This window comes from Urocampus carinirostris, chromosome 5, assembly GCF_059441175.1.
Source record: "Urocampus carinirostris isolate Australia breed hairy pipefish chromosome 5, RoL_Ucar_1.0, whole genome shotgun sequence".
Classification (NCBI taxonomy): Eukaryota; Metazoa; Chordata; class Actinopteri; order Syngnathiformes; family Syngnathidae; genus Urocampus; species Urocampus carinirostris.
Window position 1 is genome coordinate 40,748,410 of NC_142353.1, and position 23,349 is coordinate 40,771,758.

At 36.7% G+C, this 23,349-nt stretch overlaps 2 protein-coding genes across 7 annotated transcripts; both read right to left on the bottom strand.

Moving 5' to 3' along the window:
• Positions 1-208: 208 nt before the first annotated feature.
• On the bottom strand, positions 209-4,667 carry rpl35 (ribosomal protein L35). The gene is made up of 4 exons (XM_088335224.1): positions 4,596-4,667; positions 4,028-4,164; positions 2,218-2,299; positions 209-406 (listed from the first exon to the last, which is right to left on the bottom strand). The coding sequence occupies exons 1-4, from the start codon at positions 4,596-4,598 to the stop codon at positions 257-259; spliced, it is 372 nt and encodes a 123-aa protein (XP_088191350.1). The 5' UTR covers positions 4,599-4,667; the 3' UTR covers positions 209-256.
• Positions 4,668-6,468: 1,801 nt separating this feature from the next.
• On the bottom strand, positions 6,469-21,950 carry golga1 (golgin A1). Of its 6 annotated transcripts, none has more exons than XM_088336828.1 (24): positions 21,782-21,950; positions 19,101-19,381; positions 18,073-18,163; positions 17,610-17,684; positions 16,395-16,492; positions 15,747-15,779; positions 14,838-14,966; positions 14,375-14,544; positions 13,968-14,079; positions 13,800-13,883; positions 13,160-13,285; positions 12,983-13,078; positions 12,555-12,650; positions 12,110-12,205; positions 11,743-11,883; positions 10,628-10,702; positions 10,462-10,551; positions 10,269-10,371; positions 9,864-10,024; positions 9,621-9,779; positions 9,353-9,412; positions 7,194-7,418; positions 7,034-7,120; positions 6,469-6,817 (listed from the first exon to the last, which is right to left on the bottom strand). In XM_088336828.1, exons 2-24 carry the CDS (start codon positions 19,227-19,229, stop codon positions 6,737-6,739), a joined length of 2,517 nt encoding a protein of 838 aa, XP_088192954.1. In that variant the 5' UTR covers positions 19,230-19,381; positions 21,782-21,950; the 3' UTR covers positions 6,469-6,736. The 6 variants fall into 6 exon arrangements, with proteins under 6 accessions (XP_088192954.1, XP_088192953.1, XP_088192951.1 ...); XM_088336827.1 differs by having other exon boundaries at positions 13,989-14,079; positions 17,577-17,684; XM_088336825.1 differs by having other exon boundaries at positions 17,577-17,684.
• Positions 21,951-23,349: the final 1,399 nt, after the last annotated feature.

The following is a 23,349-nucleotide window of genomic DNA, read 5'->3' on the forward strand; positions in this document are numbered from 1 at the left end:
CCTTTGTAGGATTTGTTGGTGCTTGGTTTCTACTTTCTTCTGAGGAATTCTACCCTTTGAGGGAACATGATTCACTTACTATTCTCATCTTCTGTTATACATTTCTTTGTACACTGTAAGCCATCGTTTTCCCCCTTATTTCATTTTCAGTGAATATGTTCAAAAACCCGCAAAGGATTTCTGTGCAAGAAAATAAAGGAGATTACGATTCAGAAGACCAACTTCAACATGTTTTATTTAGTAGATAGAAAACGCCTCAAGCTTTGACAGCAAATTTGCGCATTGAGTAAAGGAGATCTTTTCTCTGCTGCTTCTTTGTGCGCAGGCTCTCTTCGTGTTTATTGAGGCGACGACGCAGAGCTCTGGTCTTCTTGGGCCTCAGATCCAAGGGCTTGTATTTCTTGCCCTGAAAATAAAATATATATGGTTACATTTTGCACAAAAAAAATCAGACAACGAATAACAAGCATTAGACCAAAACATTAAATATTCCCTTTTTGGTATATTTTACATACAACTCCAAACTGTTTGCAACGTTAATATGCACATTTTTAATTGAGTGTTTAAGCAGGTTGCTTTGTTTAAAAATGGCATTTTTAATGTTTTGGGGTTGTTAAAAGTACAAATTTAGAGCTACTGGTAAAATGTATTGTCTTAAAGTCAGCAATAGTACAGATCTCCAAACTATTAAGAAAAAAGAAATCCTTACGATAATATCCACCAATTACATATACAGTACAAGTACGTAGAAATTTTCGGATGAGCTAAAGTCTTAAAACGTTACTACATAGGCATAGTACTGGTTTTCCATCACTTAACACTGAAAAGGTCCCCGTTTCAAGACCGGGTGGAAACATGTTGGCCTGAAAATAGATAGGCGCCACCAGGCTGCACTTGCCCAAGACACACCAAAGGAAATGGTGGCCCTACAACCTTAATCAGGATACAACCAACCATATTGTTAACTTTTAATAACTGACCTGGCCTTTATTACCAGCCGACCACTAGGTAGGGCATAAAACCATTGGCTACTGGTTCCTTACATAGTTGATAAAATGAACCGCCATCAATAAGATGTTGTATTTTTTATTCAACTCCAAGTGAGGAAAAATCAGATCTTATATCTAATTTTTTAACGTAAGCCGCAAAACACACAACTAAAAGTGACACAGTACAAAGTTAAGCAAAGTGTAAGGAGGAAAATGTGTTTATTGAGAAGTGGGAAGATTGTCCTTTAAAATACACGGAACCTGTAACAATATATAGCATTGCAGTACATAATACTCACTGATTCGTATATCAAAATCTCAAGGTATTTGATCCATGTGCAATTCAACTAAGACAACAAAATGGTGTCAACACCAAAACGGCCACTATGCTCAACCAAAGCATGATGTTAAGTGTGAGGCTTTCCCCACATGTACAATACCTGGGAAGAGGTACTGCAACCGCTTGGTCCCCCTGGCCATTAGTCTGTTATACAGCCAATCGCCCATATGGCAAGCCTACAGAGCTGCTTTCACCCATCTGTTTTTATGTTGTTTTGGTTTTTGAGGGAAAAAAAAAAGACCCTTTGGACTTTCTCTTTAATTGTTACTGCATAGTGAACATGTTCCATCTTACTGCCCATTATGCTCATCTGTTCGAGCTACTCCTCTTGCACCACTGTACAGTACTCATAACTATGATTATCTACCTACTACTGCATACATCCAGTTTTTTGGACGATATGAGAACCTTTAGAAATAGTTTGCACCATTTTGCAGTATCCTTTTTCAAAGACTTCTACGTTTACCACATATTTGAACTTCCAATGTATTTTTAATATATTTACAGAAATTGCGGGTCAGCGGTATCCACATTTCATTCTGTATACATGGATACAAGAATGACAAGCATATCTATCTATCTATCATATATATATATATATATATAAAAATACACAGTTGAGAAACCTTTTAGACCCATAAAAGTGTATCTACCAGGTTGGAGCTGTGAGTGGCAACACCATTACATAATGAGCAATGCTTTGGTCAAGCACAAGACAGAAACCGCAATTTATTTTAATAATGCACCATAAGGAACTGTGAAACACGACTGTATTTTTATTACATTTACGCAATCGACTGAAATCTCGTTTTGAGCTACTAAACCTTCATCGACGGAATTATCATCACAAGCTTTAATAAAACCCAAGGCAAAGAAGAGGATGCTTACCCTGTAGAATTTCCTCAGGTTCTCCTTTTGAGTCTGGTTGATGACTGTCAGGACTCTGGCGATAGACTTGCGGACAACACGACTGCAAATAATAAGCAGTGTGAACATTCAGAGAAAATCACTTCAATAAAGACTAGAAAGTCTGCTACTCAAACGGTAGATTACATACCAACTAAACACCTTGATTAGCATTTTTCATATAAAACTACATTACTTGGTCATTGATGCCGTAACTTGATCAAATTCTGTCAACTACAAGATTTTAGATTTTCTGATTGTGTTCAAAAATGTGGGTGGTTTTGAGCTCTATTTCATAGGGTGAGGGGTAGAGGTGGGTGAATCTCGTCACAAAGCGCAAGGCACTCCCTTTCTCTCGCTTAGTGCAGTCTGCGCCGAAGGTAAAAATGATATCCACCTCGCTTTCAGTATTCGGTGACATTTTTACAAAAGAACTTTGGTTGCACTTTGTTTTGAAACCATTTTTATACAGTGACCATTAAGAGCCTCAACACTCCCAAGTAACTGAGGGAGGAGGGAGACTAGATAGATAGATAGATAGATAGATACTTTATTCATCCCCGAAGGGAAATTCACTTTTCCAGCAGCATCCCTAAGCTGAGAACAATCGAAAATAACTGAGAACAATCGAAAATAACACGGGAGCTGCTGGAGTGGCTGCCATTCGTGACGGCGCCGGAGAAACGATTCAATTTGAATCATGTACAAACAAACAAACAATTGAATCATGTACAAGAAACGATTCAATCTGAATCATGTACAAACAAACAAACAATTGAATCATGTACAACAAACAAACAAAATATTTATGTTGCTCTCGGGGTGGATAAAGCCCTGGAACCGACTAAGCGGCATATCACCGATATGGGACACAGGCTGTGGCATTATAATTTCATAGATGAAAGGTTTGGCTGCTTTGTTTAATTTTGTCTTAAAATATATTATGTGCCTCTCAAAAGTTTTTAAAAATATTTGCTTTTATGGCTCTTCGAGTCAAAAAAGGTTCACCACTCCTGCTCTAGACCCACTTTTTAATATCACTTGTAATTGGCCACCATTATTCAGTTTCCGATTTGTTTAACTTCGAATCTTCTACTTTATCATACTTTACTTTTAGTTCACAGTTTTGTGTTTTATTCTGAAGTTACATACATTTTAATATAAATAAATGACAACATTTCGGTGTTTCCTCATTTGGGACCCCCAAACTAGTGAGATGTGGTTCAAAAGCTGAAATCCTTAAGACATCTGCTGCCATCCCTATCAGTTTAGATAACACCCCCTCAGGTCCCTTTACTCACATGGTTAGTCTGAGCAGGGGACACCCTGAACTGGTTGCCGGCCAGTCACAGGGCACATCAAGATAGACAACTCACTTGCTCATTTGGACCCGCCAATTAACCTGACATGCATGTTTTAGGAATGAGAGAAACCCAGACAAGCACGGGTAGAACATGCAAACTTTGCACAGGAAAGCTGGTAGCTGGATTTGATCCCATGACCTCTGAACTGTGCGACAGACGCACCAACCACTCTTCCACCATGCTGAATTTTCAGAATCATAATTTATCTATATCACTATTAATTTTTGAGGTTTATTCTATTTAGAAAAATGTAAGTGTCCGAATATTAGGGGATTTCAGGTTGTTGGTGGGAATAAAGTGGACGTCATTGACTTTTTGTTCATTGAATGTTTTTATGCCATTAGAGTGGCAATTTATTGCCTGCCAAGTGCTATACAAAACAATTAGATGTTAAAAATTGTTCGAATAACAAGAGTACAGGTACTTACATTTTGGACAGCTTGGACGCAGCCCCGCCAGTTACTTTGGCCACACGAAGCTGTGACAATTCATTTTTAAGATCATCCAGCTGCTTGAGCAGTTCTTCCTTCTTCTTACCACGCAGATCTCTTGCTTTGATCTTGGCCTGGATGGAGAAACATTTATCTAAATTAATTAAGGCATTGAGAGTCTGAAAGGGGATCCTCTTACGTCAACTAAACAAATGACTAAAACATGTGAGCCACCTAAAGCCTATGCCGTCATTGTACTTCGCTCCACACAGATAGTTAATGACAGGATAAGGTTTATTCTATGTATTCAAATCTGTAATTGTGGGTGGCATGTATTGCATTAGCGCACGGCACCGTAGCTTAGCGAAGCTAGCTAGCAAGCTAACTAGTGCTAGCGAGTTTAAACACGCATTTATACTCAACGGCGTGAGCAGTTTACATTTTCTAATATACTCATAGCATTGCATGGGTTTCCTACGCATTCATATTTCACACATATAAATCGACTTAACAAGTAAAAACACAAAAAAATGACAATTTACGAGCACGGAGTGATGACACGCACCATGATGCCTCTCGCTTCGCTGCTAGAAAGGCCGGACGTACCTCGTGTCCGCAAAAAGGAACTTCCGGAGAAATTCTTCCTTGTCGACAATAAGGAGATTTTATTTACGTCATTATAAAAACAGCGCCACTGTGAGGAATTGACAAATACGGCAATTGCGCTACAAAACACGATAGCTAAAGAGAATAATTTTATGAACAGTAACATGTTCTAAATCTTGACAACTTACAAAATTTTCAGTATAGGATGTTATACATTATTTTCCCTAAAATGTTTAGCAAGTTACAATGTCTATACATAGTGCTTGCTGTTTAATTTGGTTATGGAACTAGTGTCAAACACAAGGCATTTGAGCCAGATCTGTCCCACCACCTGATTTTAGGGAAATTTAAACTTTGTTGTCAACATGCAATCATTTTTCAAGATTTGGGGGATTTTTTTTGACAAAATTCTGATAAATTATTTTGTTTTCTTGGACACCTGCATATTAGATTTCATAGGATGCCAGTTAGTTATTTTTACTATTATTGCAGTTTTTCTGACAACTACATTATTGTCGCTATTGGCCAATCATGTTGCTGTTCTGTGATGCAAACACCTTTAAGAATAGATCAGCTTTTGTAACCTAGGACAGTGTTTTTTAACCAGAGTGCCAGGGCACACTAATGTACCACGAGACCTTGTCTCGTGTGCCGCTGGAATTTGCCCAATTTTATCTTTCCAAAAAATCCGACCATTATTCCGTATTTTTGCTTTCTTCAGGCGAGGAACTGTAATAGTCATCCATATCTGTAGGTGGCAGTAGATTTTTATATACTTTTTTCTACTAATTATCTGCTCATGAGGTAGCACACTGCATTTAATAACTTAAGTTGTTTAACAAAGCGGTTTAAGATTGAACTGTAAAAAATAAAAACATAAATAAAGCACACCACTCTTATTTATTTTAACATTATTTTCTTCTTTTTATATACTAATTATCTGCTTAAGAGGTGGTACAGGGAAATATTTGACATTACTTCATTTTCAAACATTTTCGACGGACGGTGTGCTTCGGAACTTTTTTATAAATAAAAGTGTACCTTGGTTAAAAAAAGGTTGAAAACACTGACCTGAGATATGTAATAAAAATAAAGGGCTCAGTGGAGGGGCTCTAGGTCAGGTTGGGATTTCTTATCTCTCCATATCCTCCATGCAAATTCAAAATCCATTGACGTGTTTTATTTATGTTGTGTGTTTTCTAAAGTTTCAATTTATCAGAATATGAACCATTGATGAAAAATACAATTTAACCTTTGAACTAATTCTTAATATTTGCATCAATGCTCAACTTTAAGAGGCTTTATCTTTAAATCGCGCAATTATTATTTACTTGGTATGGCAAAAGATTACAAGTCAGACTTCCCACAGTATTGGCTGACGCTCTTTCACTCAAACCTTCTATAAATACAATGTTAACTGAAAATTGAGTGATTCGAGGGTAAAGGACTGATTGAGGACCAGGTGGAAGAAAGGGTTTGAATTATGTCTGCAAGAGAAATAAAAACACAATCATAGTAGTTATATACATGTAATTAATTTTATAGTTTCGTGTTGATCACTGTGAAGTTCAAATTAATTAAACATGTTACAAAAACTTAGAGAAAAAAAGCCAAAGTTAATTATGGATTTGATTATTTATCCTACGATCAAACCTTTTTGCACACAGTCTAAAGAAAAAAAAATGGAATGTTGTGTAACTGAGTTGATACCTTAAGGTGGACTACCTTGAATGTTCACAAAATCCTGACATTTTTATATGAGAAGGTAAAGCTGGAAAACAAGAGAAGTAGGCCCAGTAGGTGTGTCATGTAAGAGAAAAGAAACAAAGCCATTTCCAGTGTAAATGTTTCTTTAACGGTATTTTTAAAACCATGATTGCAAAAGACAAAACAAAACAAACCCCCAAAAACAACCCATGCAGGCTGTTTCATGAAAACATGAAAAAAAATCCAAAACAACGACAATAGTCCTTTATCCCAAAGAACCAGGGATAGAGTCAGCAACACTGTGCTTAAAGTTTCCAAACTCGCTTCCAACCAACTTTTGGAACAACAATGAGAGGGTTCTTCTCCTATTTACATCCATTTTCTTGTAGTTCATCAACTCCAATGGGTGGAAAAAGCTGACACCGAAGGTCGGATAATTCCCTTTGGAGAAGGCTTGGAGCCAAACCAAGACATCTAAAGAGCAAATGTGTGAGAAATTGTTAAAGTTTAAGATAAACAAAGCGCTTAAATACAAAACAAAATGAACTGTATCTAGCATTTACAATCTTGCTTGACGTGATTGGGAATTATCTAGAGGAAAAGTCAAATTTAATACATATTTAATGTATCAGGAGTATATATAATGATCAAAACGTAGGAATATGTTGTTAAACTAAATATAATACTGACTTTATACTCCAGAGTTTGCTTCATCATGTCCTCTTCCTCCCGGCTGAAATTCAGCAACACAGACACAGCTCGTATCAGCTGATATGCCTGAAAACAGAACACAAACCTGCATAGTATTGAAAGCCACTTATAACATTTGGCATGAAATCTGATGACTGACCTCAGCTTCTTTTGACGACATGAATTTGAGAACAACGTGCTTCAAGTATTCAAAGTTGATTTCTCTTGAGTCGTTGAGATCAGAGGTGTTGGTCACGGTAGTGTTTGAAGTTGGAGAACTTGGATTCCATGAAAGTGGCAATTCTGCGCAAACTGTTTCATGTTTTACCACAATGCTTTCATTAATCTTCTCCTTTGGCTCCTCTTCTGGCTCAGGCTTGAGCTTCTAAAGAGCAAAGAGAGAAGGACAATGTCAACATCTATGCAGAAAATATTAAAAGGGAAGAAAAGGGGATGTTTTGCTCCCACACTTTGAATAAAAATTTGAAATTTTATATCAGAGAATAGTTTTTGGGAATCCATGCAATTAGGATTCAGGGCCAATCACTCTACTGAGACAGCCCTGGTTAAGGTAACCAATGATCTTCGACTGGCAATGGACTCCAGCGCTTCATCATTCTTGCTTCTGCCGGACCTTAGTGCTGCCTTTAACACTGTGGACCATAATATCTTACTAGACCGGTTGGAAAAATGGATTGGTCTCTCAGGAACCGTCCTCTTATGGTTCAGATCCTACCTCTCAGATAGGACGCATTGTGTTAAATATGGTGAAGTGACATCTGAGCCCTTTAAGGTTACCTGTGGTGTTCCGCAGGGTTCAGTACTTAAACCCCTTGTTTTCTGCATTTACAGGCTTCCATTAGGTGACATTATTCACAAGTATAATATCAGTTTCCATTGCTACACAGATGACACTCAACAATATCTCCCGATGGAGGAATCATCCCCATTAAACTGTGGAAATTTCGCGGCCTGCCTCACTTGAGCTAAAAAGTCACTACAAGTCATCTTGTAGTTGCTAAATGTCACGCAACTTCTTGCGCCTCAACTCTGAAAAGACCGGGCCCCGGTGCTGTGGAATGCTCTTCCCCCTGAGATTCGATTTGCAACCTCAGTGGAACTGTTTAAATCTAGGCTTAAAACACACTTCTATTCTCTATCTTATGAATGACCTATATTTTCTGTTGACAATATCCGTGTATTATTTATTGTTGCAACATCGGTTGCAGCCTGGTCATCCTGGAAGTGGGATAACCTCATGTGCGGCCCCTTCTCAAGGTTTCTTCATTATCCTCATGTTGAGGTTTTTAAGTTTTTCCTTGCCCTCATGTAGGTCTTGTAACAGGGGATAGTGTAATAATAGTCTTTAGTTTGCAATAATCTGTGGTCTGTGCAGCCCTTTGAGAGTCCTCGAGATTAAGGGCTTTACAGATAAACATGACTTGAATTTAATGTCATTGATTACAACGTAGTGTACATTGGTCACGAGATGAGACGTGGCACACCAAGATAAACCCGTTATAAAATACTTTCACTGGAAAAAGTACAAAATAATGTTAGGATAGGCAATATTTACAAGGTAGTGCATGTAGACTGGTCTAAGTCTAAGTGCATCATAAAAGAGAAAATTGAACTTAGAGCAATTACACTTTGCAGCAACATTGTGAAAAAATAAGAATAAAGAAATGATCATATGTAAATGGTAGAGAGAAAGGAACACACAAATCATAGCTAAAAATGCTAACCATCCCTTTGTAAAAATACTTTTTTCCTTTTTGTAGTGTGTTGTGAGCTAAAGCTTAATGAGAAGACATTTACACACAAAAAAAACACTCATGAACAATCTGTCCAAATTGTGTGCAGAAAATGCTATGTTTGAGAGAACATTGAAGATCACATAAAATTAGATTAAGGAGAATTGTCATTTAGGGGGGTTGCAGCCCATAAAAATATTCAAGCAAGTCATAGAAAATATGTGTAATTTTTGGGGAATTATCGCAACTTAAGATATTGTACGAGGGCAAAAAAAATAATTTTATATATACATATATATATATATATACATATATATATATATATATATATATATATATATTATATATCTATATATATGAAAAGAACTACCTGCTGATCAATAATTTCTGACATTAATAAATAGTAAATTAAAAAAAGGTGACCTTTTTTGACTCCAAACATTTGTGTAGCATCTGCATAGTTGAGACATTAGACTTTTAAAGACTTTCAGTAAAAATGATGTGCAACTTGAACATTAGAGAGAAAAAAAGAAAAAAAAAACATAGTATGACAGCATTTCCTTACCAGTTCCTTCTGTAGCGTTCTTTTCAGTTCTGCCATCCTCTGCTGTAGTTGTTTGATAGTCTGGAAAAAAAAAACCACAATCTTACATAACATGGTGATTAAATTAACTCTTCATTGACCATATATTGGCATATTCTTTCTATTATCCTGTTTTCAAAATAAAGCTCTTGAAAATAAATAGTCAACAACTGTATTAGGGCTACTGGGCATATGACACCTTTGGAAACCCCCAAAGATAGAGATTACGAAATGAGAAAAAAAATGGTACCCTATTTTTGTCACTGAGCTGCTGCTCGAGTTCTTTGTTAACCTTCTGAATAAGATCCAAATCATCCACTGTCGCGCTACCGTTGTAGTCCTCCACACACACGGCAGGAGTGTTAAGCTGCTCAGTCAGAGTGTCTATCTCCACCTCTAAATATGAGATCTGTAAAGCAGATCATCAAGGCAGCTAAATATCACAATTTACCTAATATGAATTAAGTATAATGTGTACTGGAGAGGTACTGACCCGAGCCTGACAAGCATCCTGCTGTTGGTTCTGAGTGAGAAGCTCTTCTTTCAAGCGGGCCAGTTGGGAGTCTTTCTCCAGCTCAAGCTGCTCCTGTTGGACCCGCAGCTGTTCAAATTCGGCTTGGAGCTGGGCCAGTTTAGCTTGCTGACTCTGAATTTCTGGAACAAATTTTTTTTGTGTGTAAAATATTCCCATGGCACTAGTGAGCTTAACAAACAATGCCAACCAATACAATGTGCAATCATTTTGATTATGACGAAGTATTCACTTAATGGAAAAACAATATCAGCAAGAATTATACTGTTGTGGTATTGAGACCAAAATATGCCTCTCTGAAATTTTAGTAAACAGACACTTAAATGTGAGAGCATTCCTTGGTAAAAAGTTATGCACTACATGTACCTTCAAGTAGCCTTCGGTTGTCTTCTTCTCTAAGCAAAAGGTTTTTACTGACTGTTGACGACTCCTGTTCTGATCTCTCAAGTGATGCAGTCAACACTTCAACCTGAATTAAATGAACAGAACAACCCAGCATTTAATGTTTAAAAAAAACTGTACTGGGAAATAAAATCAAGAGAGCATGATGCAAACAAACCTGACATAGTAGTTCCTCTCGTTGGCGCCTGCTTTCTTCTAGAGCTTTGGCGATTTCAGTACTAACCTTCTGCCTGCCGTCCATTTCCACCTGTTAAGAAAATTCATATATAAAGTAAAAGTAAATTAATAGACAGTACAATAACTAATCACTAGCAGCTATGAACCTTGCATTGTTGTAGCTCTTCCTTCTGCTGTCTTTGAGTGATATTGGCCAGGTCTATTTGCCTCTCTAGGTCAGCCTGGAAAAAAGGAAAGTTAAGGAAAAAACATTAGCATATTGGCTTGGCCTGATCCGACCCACCGGAGTGGTTTTGTGATGCAGGCCAACGTGCCTAACAACAATAAATATACACTACTGTTTCGGGTCAGCTAGACATTTTTGTGTTTTCTATGGAAAAGTCACACTTTGATTAATTAAAAGAGTTGTAAATGGTAAATGGTATGCATTTATATAACCTCCCTAAAACCTCCCAGAGTGCTCTACAATATGCTTCACATTTACTCATTCACACACACGCTTACACACTGATAGCGGCAGCAGCCAAGGCGCCTACCTGCTTATTGGGGGCATTGGGGTTCAATGTCTTGTCCAAGGACACTTAGACATTAAACCCAGTGGAGCCAGGAATCGATCCATGTCTAATGTCTGTTTTTCTAGCCATATTGATCTCTTCATTTCGTTGGCCAGTCTCATATATGGCTTTTACTTTGCCACTCTGCCTTGGAGGCCAGCATCTGGGATTCGCCTCTTCATTGTAGATATCGACACTAGTGTTATGTGCCGACTATTTTATCAAGATTCTAGTTGAGACCTGTAAGGTGTCTATTTCTCAAACTAGAGAGTCTAAATTGTGGGATGTAATACTAATTAATTTCAAAATATTTTCCTTAAGAAAATAAGGACATTTCTAAGTGACCCCAAACTTCTGACCAATAGTGTACTTCTGCATGGAAATACCCAAATTAATCTCTTTTTTAATCTCTTTTTACAAATGAATGTAAACCTTTACTGTATTTTTATTTTTATAAAGCAATGCATTTGTATTGTTATAAATACGCTCACAATTTGTAGATAGATAGATAGATAGATAGATAGATAGATAGATAGATAGATAGATAGATAGATAGATATGTAGCGCCAAACTGCTACGTCTATTAATAATGCTCTCTGGTTACTCAAAGATAGAAACATTATTTACTCACTTGACCATTCACACAAAAGATTAGGATCTGTGTTAAGTGGCAAACCTACAATGTAAGAAAATTGTGAAGAGCCTACCATTGTGTTTTGCATTGTGTCTTTGTCTTTTTGTAAAGCAGTTATCATCTCCTCCAGTCTGTTTTGATTCTCAAGATTCTGCTGCTGTAACGAGCACACTTGCTCATCCAAACGTGATTTTTCGGCACTCCATTCTCTTTGCTGAAAATCACAATTCACCACTTCAAAATTAGCATAAATCGGACCCAAAGATTCAAAATAAAACTTGCACCACAAAAATGTTCATGTCTCAGTCTCAAATTATTATTTATGGAAGATGATCAACTTATTTTTGGTTTACTTTGACTTGTGGTATAATTACAAGCGGAACACACATTTAAGCCTTAGCATTAAAGCAAAAGTTAATCCAAATCAATTGCAAACTCACCAATATTTCAGTCTCCTGTTCTTTTACTTCAATCTGTTGCTGTGCACTTTCAAATTGTTTAGACTTTTCTTGAACCTGATGCTCAAGAGTAGCTATCTGAAAAACAAGGCAGCAAAATATTTAGAAAAAAAAAAACAAAATCCAATCATAACAGTTTCGTTAGAATAAGGATTTCCAGGGTGTATGGCAGAGCTAGACGTTTTGCTTTATTAGTGACTCCCATGGCAATTCTAAAATGTAAATTCAAGACTTTACAAAAATACCCAACTATATATAAGGCCACTAACAATATGCGTTTTCGTGATTTTTGTAACACGCATCAAAAAATATCCACATAAGTACAAAATTTCATATTTCAGCACATTACACATACACAATTCAACTAAAGGAAAAATATCTAGGGCTGAGGTGTTTTGTTTAACTTGTTGAGGATGCACTTGCTCACTTGTTGATCTGTTCTCTCTTGGTAGGACCTTGAAGATTCATCTTTATGTCGGATAAGTGTCTGGAGCTCTGTAATTCTACAAGCCATTTGGGATACCTTTGACGGACAAAATACAAATGTAGTAAGCTGGTGAAGTTTTTGTGCATTTAACAATTAAGACAATTGCCAAACCACAAATGCTTCAATTACCTTTTATGCCATAACATAGTTTTGACAATTTAATGAAAAAATAAAGGGTACATTTCAAAGAAAAGTCACCTTTCTTAAAAATTTGTATTTTTAGTCAATTATAACTGCCACTGTAGCCGATGACAAATTTGGTTTTATGTGTGGGTTAAGGCGGTGCAAAACCGAATCATCACTGTTATTTGGGATTTGAACAATTTTATTGCTTGCATGTAATCACAACTACAGATATTTAAGAGCACCTGTGCCTCCAAGGAGCTAACCGTATCAGCATTCGTTGTCCGAAATTCAAGGAGTTCTGTTCTTGTCTCTTTTAACCTTTGCTCGAGACTGGACTTCTGCATAAGCGACACAACAAATGATCAGTGGGATTTCCCAGACTGACTCCATTATTATTATGAAGTGTCTTTTTAATGTACCTCCTGAATAAGCTCAAGTAGATGATCATCCTGGCTTAGGTTTCCATGCAATTGTCTCTCTAAGGAATTCACTTTCTTCTGTAGGTCCCCCAACACACGGTCCTTGTCGTCCTCTGTAACAGCGGCCTAATAATTCAAGAGATCCTCTTCAAACATAGAAAATATGAATTCTTAAATAAATGTGTTTGCATCAAACTCTATATAAAACAGGGTTTGTACACGTTTTTCAAGGTCAAATTCAAGCACTTTTAAGGTAATTTTTCCTATTTTTACAGTAAAATTAAAAGAAGAAATCTGGTGTGAATCAATCCATAACCCCACATTTTGGACTGACTGAGCGCTGCCCGTAAAAAAAAAATTCAGAAAAGAAAACTAATTCAATTACAGAGTCAATATTAAGCAGACTTTATTATTTTATATTTTTCTTCGTTTAATGCGTAGTTTGTCGAGTCAGACCGCAGAGAAACATGGCAACAATTTCAAGCATTTTTAATCTTTTCGCACAATTCAATAATTTCCCTACCTTGAAAACTCAACATTAAAATTTCAAATATTTTCCTTGATTTCAAGCACCCTGACAATAAATATATACTACTGTAACGATCTGTAGTGAGTTGAAAGGTAAATTTGTGTTTCTGACCTTTTTTTGTTTCAACTTTAGGGCGTTATGTTCAGCCTGAAGATCTCGGAAGGAGCTCTCTGAAAAGGACACCATGCTCTGTGACTGGAAAATAAAATTGCATCATGGTGGGATACCATTAATAAATGACATGTAAAATAAAAACGCACATTCAGCATTCACACGGACCTTTTGCAAGTCTTCTGATACCTGCCGGATGACCAGCTGTAGCTTCTGGTTTTGTCCTTCCAACACCCCAATTTTTGTATCCGACTCTTCTCTAAGGAGCAGCAGTTCATTCCTGCACAAATTCATTTTTGTTAGTGAACATAATAGTGGTTCCACTCGTTTTGCTATGAATTGAGAACCAATGTTGAGTTAGAAAATTCAATAGAACTGCTCCAGGTAAAATATTCCAATATATGTTCAGTATAAAGTACAGGCCAAAAGTTGGAAACCTCGTATTTAATGCATTTGTCATTAAGTGGCCAATGATGTTGGGTGGGTAAAATTGTGTGAACTCCTACATTGATCACTATGATGAATTCCTAACCCAAAACAAGTACAAGCGAAAACATGAATATTCCGATTTTTACCGTTCTTTTTCTAGGTTGGTCATCAATCTGGAGTTTTCTTCTTGTTGCGTTTGTAAAGTTTGAAGTTTTCTCTGACTTTCAGAAAGTCTTTGCTTCACTGATTGAAGTTCAGCCTCCTGTTTTTGAAGATCCTTCTCACGCTGGCTCAGCTGTTCTTCTTTTCTCAGCAACTGGTAGATCACAAAATAGCAATACATTTTTAAAACACAATTCTATGACCAGACAAAAGGACATGATAAGTATAACTTGGAGGAAGTGAAGGATTATATAATATGATCTATATCAATAAATTAATAATACTATCACAATAAATTGGGGAAAAATTTAATACTGTGGTTAATCATCACACATAAATGATCAACAATCAGTTCTAAGAAAAATTGTTTTAATGTCCTAAACCAGTGGACAGGGGTACTATTTTTTAACAGATACAAAATTAATAATATTGATGATTATTTCATACCATGTGTTTAACTTTGGCAAGTTCTTGTTGCTGGAAGCCCTCAAGTTCATCCATATCATCCCTTTTCTGGAAGAGTGTTAAGCTTTGCTCCATCATCTCATCTAGTCTTGCTGATAAGGCAGTCTTCTCCTAAATGAACAAGGGAAAGTTGAGTTCTCTATTTTAGGAAATAACTATCCATCCATTATTTGCACCGCTTATCCTCAGTAGGGTTGTGGGGGTGCTGGAGCCCATCCCAGCTGTCTTCGGGCAGTGGGCAGGGGACACCCTGAACTGGTTGCCAGCTAGTCGCAGGGCACACAGAGACAGACGACTCACTCGCTTATTCACATCTAGGGAAAATTTGGACCGGCCAATTAACCTGGCCTGGCATGTTTTTGGAATGTGGGAGGAAACCGGAGTGCCTAGAGGAAACCCATGCAAGCATGGGGAGAACATGCAAACTCCACACAGGAAGGTTCGATCTCATGACCACTGAACTGTGTCGCATGCGCGCTAACCACTGCGCTGCCGTGCTGCCTAGGTAATAACTAGTGAAGTAAATATATACAGTATTTCTTAACTAGATCACAATTCGGGATAAGAATTCAATGTTCTGAATTTGCCAACAAAATAAGGGAATAAAGGAAGTGGAGCTCTCGAAGCGGATTTTTGAACACACCTATGTGTGCTGCTGGAATGCAGAACAAGAATGAATGTAATTTGGAATTTATTCTCAATATTCTTGGTAAATATTGGAGAGCAACTTAATAATTGCCTACAGACGGGTGGACACAGTCCGTTTGTTCAAGCTCTACTCACAGACTTTATTTGTTGTAGACAATTTATGGAACATAAATCCAAAATTAATTTGGGGACACTGTACTAAAATAAAAATCAATATTGATTATAAGAACACCAATTGTTTACCTTCTCCACAGCATCCAACTTCTTCATCCATTCCTGAAGGCAAAGTAAAGACAACCATGATTCATAGATACCATAATGTAATTGTGGGTATATGTATGTGATTTGAGTGCAGTGATATACTTAACTATTCTGACGTTTTTTTATTTGCTTTGTCTTTTTCTATACACCTTAACATTTAGTATTTAAGGTTAAACATCAACAAAAACAGAGTATAATGCCATGACAATAGCATTCAACATACTATATATTTTGAATACACTGCTAGGGCACCAAGACAAATGTTCAAACTGGTTATTGGTTTTAGCGAAATAATCTTATGCATGCAATTCATTCCCCCAAAATGGAACAGGGTCACGATTACCCCACTTTTCTATGACACCATCGCTTTTAACAGCATTAAATAGGCACTTGGTGAAGTTTGGTGAATGTATTTCCTGCTTTTAGATTGATGTACATCTTTAGCTGCTCAACTCTCTGTGAACATTGATAAAAGATGCCTGCTTTAGATCTATTACAAACAGTATTTACTCTTAACCGGGATATATTTATTTTGAACACAGTCCTTTTTAATGGTACTGTGAAATGTTTGTCATGTTTGATGTAGACATAAAAACAAGGACAACTAATTAGTAAGGAAAAAAAATATACCTGGTCCTTCTTGTCCAGTGCTACAGTCATTCCTTCTTCCATTTTGGTTCTGTTAGCCTGATGAAACTCATTCTGCTCTTGAAGTTTTTTTATGGAGGCTAGAAGAAAAGGTGGGATAAGGTAAAACAGAGAGTATGGCTAAAATTGTACAAAGAAACACAAAGTTGAATGAAAGCAGGAAGAAGGTCTATAAAAAAAAACGAAAAAGCCATAAAGAGAAATTTGTTAACGTGTTTTAAAATTCAGAGCATTAGGCTGTGAAATGATCCAAAGAAAAGGCTGACAATTCCATAAAAGCTTTCTCCACACTTGGGCTGCTTTACTGATTACATTGTCTTTGCAATGAGTTGAGTGAGCATGATATATTATATTTTGGTAACTCACGAGAGTCTTCAGAAAACATCATGTATGTACTTGATGTGATGAAGACTAAGAAGCATGAACAAGACTTTGACATTTACTGCTTTTGATTGATATTATTTCCATCCCAAAAATACAAAATGTGCATTACTGTTTTTTGCACACTTGTCTTTAAAAAATATCCAACGCTTGAACAATTATTAAATTGAATTATTATTATTAGTCGTAAAATTAATTTATATTGATGAAAGTAATACAATACGCTAATAATATTCACTCTTGAATAGATTAAGCCATCTATTTTTCTGGAAAATATCCAATTTTAAATCCATCAACATGTATTTTTAAGATATTTCCATATCCACAACTTTGACTTGCTGCTCTATTTTGATATATCACGCAAAATGTTCAATTTCGACATGTAGATCCTTTTGGTTGGGTCAAAAGGAAAAAAAGTGGTGGGTGGTCTATTTTGCAAGCACCCTACATACAAGATATTTTCAGCAACTGCACTTATACTGTATGTCGCTTTAAATGAGAGAGCGAAGAGGAAAAAACATCGCAAGCTAAGAGAAATGGCAATTAGTCGGCATATTAATGTAGCATTTAGATGGCAGCTCACTTCAAGACAAAAACCGAAAAGAAAAATCATCACCAAATGAAAGCATGCAGGACACCACTTAGAAATAGCAAGAGCAACAGTGATTTGAAAAAAACCTCTGGCGAGAAAAGATAAATACAAAAAAAAATGTTTGTTGGTAAGGAATGAAGCAGGGATTTCTTTAACAGAGCAGGTTGACAGAGAAGAGAAAAGGAGCTCACTGGTAGGAGGGGAGCGAGAGGATAGGTACGTACAATCCTGGTGGTTTTCTAATGCAATTTCAAGCTTCTCCTTGGTCTTCTGCATTATTCGCAGCTGCTCAGCGTAGTCTAGTGTTGTTGGGATGCGGGTCAAATTGGAGTATGAAAGGAACCAACGTACAAATATACAGAAACATAAATAGACAAACACACACACCAAGGAGGAAACACAAAGAGCATGATACAGAGAATAAAATAATAAAAGGAGAAAACAAGGGAAAATGTGAACAACACATGGAAAATACACCTCATGGTAGCAATATTTGAAAAATTCCATTATTGTAAGATCAGCATGTCTAAAATATAGGTTTATCTTTATAACTAACTTTACCCATTTTTGAGGCAATTACTACTTTTATGTAATAATTGACAGACTGCTTATCCTCCAATAAGTTGCCGAATCCTCGACTGGTTAGCAGGTAATAGCAGATTCATATATGTATTCACTATGACTGACCTGATAGCTTTGCTTCGAGTTTGCGGATCTGATAATTCCTCCTGAGGAGTTGAGCAGGCAGGTCATCCCTGGAGCTGCTTCCATCAGATGCCTGGGGATACAGAAATGGCACAGTACAACAATTAACTCTATAGTGTACACCGACAATTTGGCTCTAACTGGGTGGTTTGCATAGGAATTAAAATGAGCAATAGTTAAAATGACTATTTTCAAATATGTTATTTATTGACACATATTCAAATCAACAAGATATTGTATAGCTTTGATACAAAAACAGACATTTGCCTGGTTTAATTGACAATGACATATTCTCATAAACAGGGTTGGGTAGAATTACTTTAACTGGATTACTTTCAATTACTTTTGGATTACTCAAATACTAAATATGCTAATAAAAGACAAAAACTAAATATGAATAAAATTACTAAATTTTGTGCAGGCTTGGCGAGTAACGGAATACACGGAACGGCAAAAATGATGTTGGCAAGCTGTTTGGATTTATTTTCATTTTGTTTCTGTCGCATTTTATGTTAGTTTTGCCGGAGATCAAAGAGATCAAAGCCAGGAGAGAAAACTTACCACGTGTTGTGAGTCATCATTTTATTTATATTTAGTTTCTTTTGTCTTTTATTAGCATATTTGGTTTTGGAGTAATCCAAAAGTAATTGAAAGTAATCCAGTTAAAGTAACCCTACCCAACCCTGCTCATAAAACACCCAGCCTCATTACTTGGATAGCAGTTTAGTCTGAACTAAACATTTTTTAAGATTCAATTTCGATCTTGAAATTTAATCGGCTTGGAATGTCTGTGTTCCAACGTAATTTTCTTATTGTATTACTTTCAAATGTATTTTGCACTGACTAAAATTGTCGATAAATTGTACATTTCCATTAAAATAATGGCTGGCTCTAAACACTTGTGGATTTTGTTGCTGAATCTATATTTAGCACATAATTTTAATCAGGATAAACTGTTAACACTAATAACATTATTCAAGGGTTATTAAAAGCCAAGAAAAATAACTTACAAAGTCATCCCCAGAATCGGCCCCCAATGAGGTGATGGATTCTTTGCTGAAGGTGCGTGATAAGCGACTGCTGCTCCGTGGGGCAGTGGCTGCCTCTTCAGCAATCTTTTTCTTCAGCTTAGCAAACATGTTTATTTGAGTGACGAATCCCTCAACAGAAGATTTTTGGGGAGTAGGTACACCATGCAGCGAAGGGACTTCATTGCACCTTTGTGTAAGAAACACATGTTCTTCTGTGTTACCCTTCAAGTGAAGAATTTAGAAAAGCCATTCTGCTCAACCTGTGGAGGAGATAAAACATATTTGCTCTTATTACCGGGGAACGGAGAAAGAAATAAGAATGGTTCTCAAATAGGGGTGGTATGTGAAAGCACTTCATAAAGTATTTGAGAAAATACATTTTGGAAGAAGAAACCACATTCAAATAAGTTTAAACTGACAGTAAAAGTAATGTTGGTACTTCAGGAATATATGATATAAAAACAAACATTAAACTCAAAACTCCGGTAACAGTTGGTTCATAAAATAAAATAAGATAAAATAGCAACTAGGTTTTAAAAAAATAGTTTTATTAAAACTAAATTGGTGTAGTATCATATACGATATTGTGATCCCCAGAAAAGTATGCCCTTTAGTTTAATCTCCCCAAAATTGTGTTGTTTACCTTAAAATGTGTGATTTTGATGGTTTAAAAAAAACACCATTGTTTCTTCTTTCTGTGCAAAACAACCAATACATTTAGATCAAATTGATCCAAGTAGTGGATTGGTCAATTTTTTTTATCAGATTTGGATTAGGTTTTTTACACAACTGTTTCCCCCCAGGGTGAAGTTTAAACTTCGAACAAAAACTTGTTTCTAAAATTTACCTTAACTCATATATATCAAGGTCAAGGCTTGTAGGCCACATCCGGCCCCCCAAGGTTTTTTACAGCCCCTGAAAGTATCCTGATTAATACTATATCATACACAATGGACCCTTTTGCACTTTATTATATTATAGTTTAGAGGATGATAGAATATTGCTATTATTTTTTTTCTTTGACATTATTTTAGTCAACTGTTGCTTAAATATAACATATAGGCCAGTGATTTTCAACCACTGTGCCGCGGCATACTAGTGTGCCGTGAGAGATCGTCAGGTGTGCCGTGAGAAATTATCCAATGTTACTTTTTAAAATTTTATAAAACATTTATGAATCATTTTCTGCAAATATTATGCTATTGTCAAGTGTCTGTGCAGTAAAAACTGGGGGTATTATGAATTAGATTGTAATTAAACATACTGTTCAGTGTGATTTTATCAGATTTTTGGTTAGTGGTGTGCCGCAAAATTTTTCCATTGTAAAAAACATGCGCTGGCTCAAAAAAGGTTGAAATACACTGCTATAGGCTACTGATGGTGCCTGAATAATACAGGCTTATTTAATTTAATGTTCATGTGACAGAGATTTTAATATCAAGTACATTTGTCCTTTGTGCCTTTTGAAAATTCAAGATAACTGACAGAGCCATAAGAAAATATTGTTTTATTTATCTGATCGCACTGGGATGTATTTGTTAGTAGTAGGTTCCATTATGTCCGCCAGAAAATATGCGTCATTTTAAAGATTTCAGACATTTGATTAGTCCGTCCCTCAGCTTGTAGCTTATTTTTTTTAATTTAACCCTTCCATCCGGTTTGTTGACACCCCTGCGTAGCGAAAAATGCTGCTGGAGATAAATACATCGCTTAAAAAAGACTGAGAACCAACCATCTGTTATCTTTACCACTTGTCTTCAGTAGGGTTGCGGGGGTGCTGGAGCCCAAGCCAGCTATCTTCATGCAGTGGGCAGGGGACACCCTGAACTGGTTGCCAGCCAATCGCAGGGCACACGGAGACAGACAATTCACTTGCTCATTCACACCCAGGGACAATTTGGACCGACCAATTAACCTGACATGCATATTTTTGGAATGTGGGAGGAAACGGAGTTCCCGGAGGAAACCCACACAAGCACGGGGAGAACATGTAAACTCCACACAGGAAGGTTCGATCTCATGACTTCAGAACTGTGCTGCACACGCGCTAACCACTGCGCCGCCATGCAGCTTGTGATAAATACATCGCTTAAAAAAAGACTGAGAACCACTGATCTGGAAAATTACAATTGTTAAGACTGTTGCAAAGTGTGACATTGTCAATTTCAACATGTTAAATGACAAATGTCAACGGAATGTATTGTATTGTCAAATCTATGTCACATTTTCAAGATGTCATCCAAAACAAAGCTCCAGTCAAAAAAGATCCTATTCATTGCACAGCGAACTCAACCCAGATACCTGATTCTGTATAAATGGTAACATTAAAAAAAGGTTTAATTTGGAAAATCGCAACTTTAACGAAGAGACTTGAGGAATTTGATGTTTTCATCAGAGCGATCAAATCTTTGTACCTGTATGGACTCAGGTGTAAACGTCAAGTGACAGCTTCAGCTTGGTTGTAGCGATATTTAGTCACTTGAAAAACAATTGTGTATAATTTTAATACACTATTCAAATATTGTTTTCAAAAGGCGGTCACTAAAAGCTTAGGCGATCAGAAGCTAAGGATAGTCATAACAATGAAAGTTAACGTTACAGCCACAGGGTAGGTTAGCCATTGTTAGCATGTTTGCTATGTAAAATGGACTTTTTCTTACCCTAACAACTCCACATACAGGTTGGGTTTTATTTCACGTCCGAAATGCGTTTGCCTAGTCCGTTCAAAATGTAGTTGTAATAGTCGTTAAGGTTGTGTTTTCGCATGTCCGGCTAACCAACTCGAATTTGGAAGCTACACGTAGTCATCCAACACTGATGACCCGTGACGTCACGGATGCGCTTCCTGCTCATTGGAAAAAAGGGGGCGTGGAAACGAGCAAGGAGGATGCGCCTCCTATTACAGTAAGGTAACAATAACAACTCATTCAATTCAAGTTGTCTGTACTTTGTACTTACTATTTAGTACTTCATGAACGGTTAACACCTAGAGTGATTTAAAAGAACCCTGTGTATAATTTTGCGCCTCCTAGCGGTTAGAAATATAACCAGCTTAAACAATGATTCACTAACGGTTAATTTTCTATGCAGCCATTGCAAACAAATTATTTGCAAGTGACGTTGGGCAAAGGGCATCATTAATTTCCAGCAGGAACATGTTTTATTGAGAGTCCAACTGCTTTTTAAATTGTACGAATGTGCATATGGCTCGGCTAAGCTGTCTTTTAGGGAAGAACTACTCCTACATGCAGCTGCATATTTTGGATAATGTTTTTAGCAAACAGTGATGTCCTCAAAAGTTGCACTGATGTTTTGTAGTCTCATAAGTGCTTCCTTTTGTGGTTGTCTCAGCTGTGCATGATCCAACGGGTGGGTTTTTCCTTATCCCCCTTGTTTTACAACCTTATCTTCTCTGGTCCTTTATCTTCTGGCTCATACCTCACTGTGAATGTGTAAAACTGGAGTGGCATGCCCAATTTCGTTGTCACAATATGTTAACCCATTTTGTAACAATGACAATAAAGGTATATTCTATTCTAGGTATATTCTAAATATCAGTCATAAAAATAAAAAAAATATTTAACTAACACCCATATTTTTGTTTGTAGTAAGTAATTGTTTGCATATTTACTAACTAATAGTTGGAGAGATTGTTGAGCTATAATGCAACAACACCATCTGCACATTCGTACAATTTAAAAAGCAGTTGGACTCTCAATAGAACATGTTCCTGCTGGAACTTAACGATGCCCTTTGCCCAACGTCACTTGCAACTAATTTGTTTGCAATGGCTGCATAGAAAATTAACCTTTAGTGATTCATTGTTTAAGCTGGTTATGTTTCAATAACAGCCTCTGCAATATATGGAGTTGGAACCAATTGGCAGCGGAGAAGTAACCAAACTCCAGATTAAGACAGAAATGTAATCTTTAAGTAAATAGTCACAGGGAGATCAGCATAGAAGTAGTGTTTCCTGTCAAAAAGTGACTTTCTGTTGATGTGGCAGTTGAGTGGCAATCCCGTTAACACTATAACCTGGCAAACTTAAATGCTTATTAAACAAGAAGCTCGGGTCTTAGGATGTTAAAAGCACGCAAACTATTATATAAACATGCATTTTTAAAATACTCGTAGGTCAAAAAATGTCCCTATATTTTACACAAAATAACCCTTAAGCAAAGGGAGGTGATATATTTATCTGCTATCTGCGGCTATGGGTACACCCAAG

Bases quoted from the DNA above. Each gene is read 5' to 3' on its own strand.
- rpl35 (XM_088335224.1), bottom strand. The intron at 2,300-4,027 runs GTAAGTACCTGT...TATTATTTGCAG, and splicing joins GCGTCCAAGCTGTCCAAAAT to TCGTGTTGTCCGCAAGTCTA. The intron at 407-2,217 runs GTAAGCATCCTC...TTTTATTTTCAG, and splicing joins ACCTGAGGAAATTCTACAGG to GGCAAGAAATACAAGCCCTT.
- golga1 (XM_088336825.1), bottom strand. From the start codon at position 19,229: ATGTTTGCTAAGCTGAAGAAAAAGATTGCTGAAGAGGCAGCCACTGCC. The intron at 11,884-12,109 runs GTGAGTTTGCAA...TGTGATTTTCAG, and splicing joins AACAGGAGACTGAAATATTG to CAAAGAGAATGGAGTGCCGA. The intron at 10,703-11,742 runs GTAGGCTCTTCA...CCTTTTTTCCAG, and splicing joins ACACAATGCAAAACACAATG to GCTGACCTAGAGAGGCAAAT.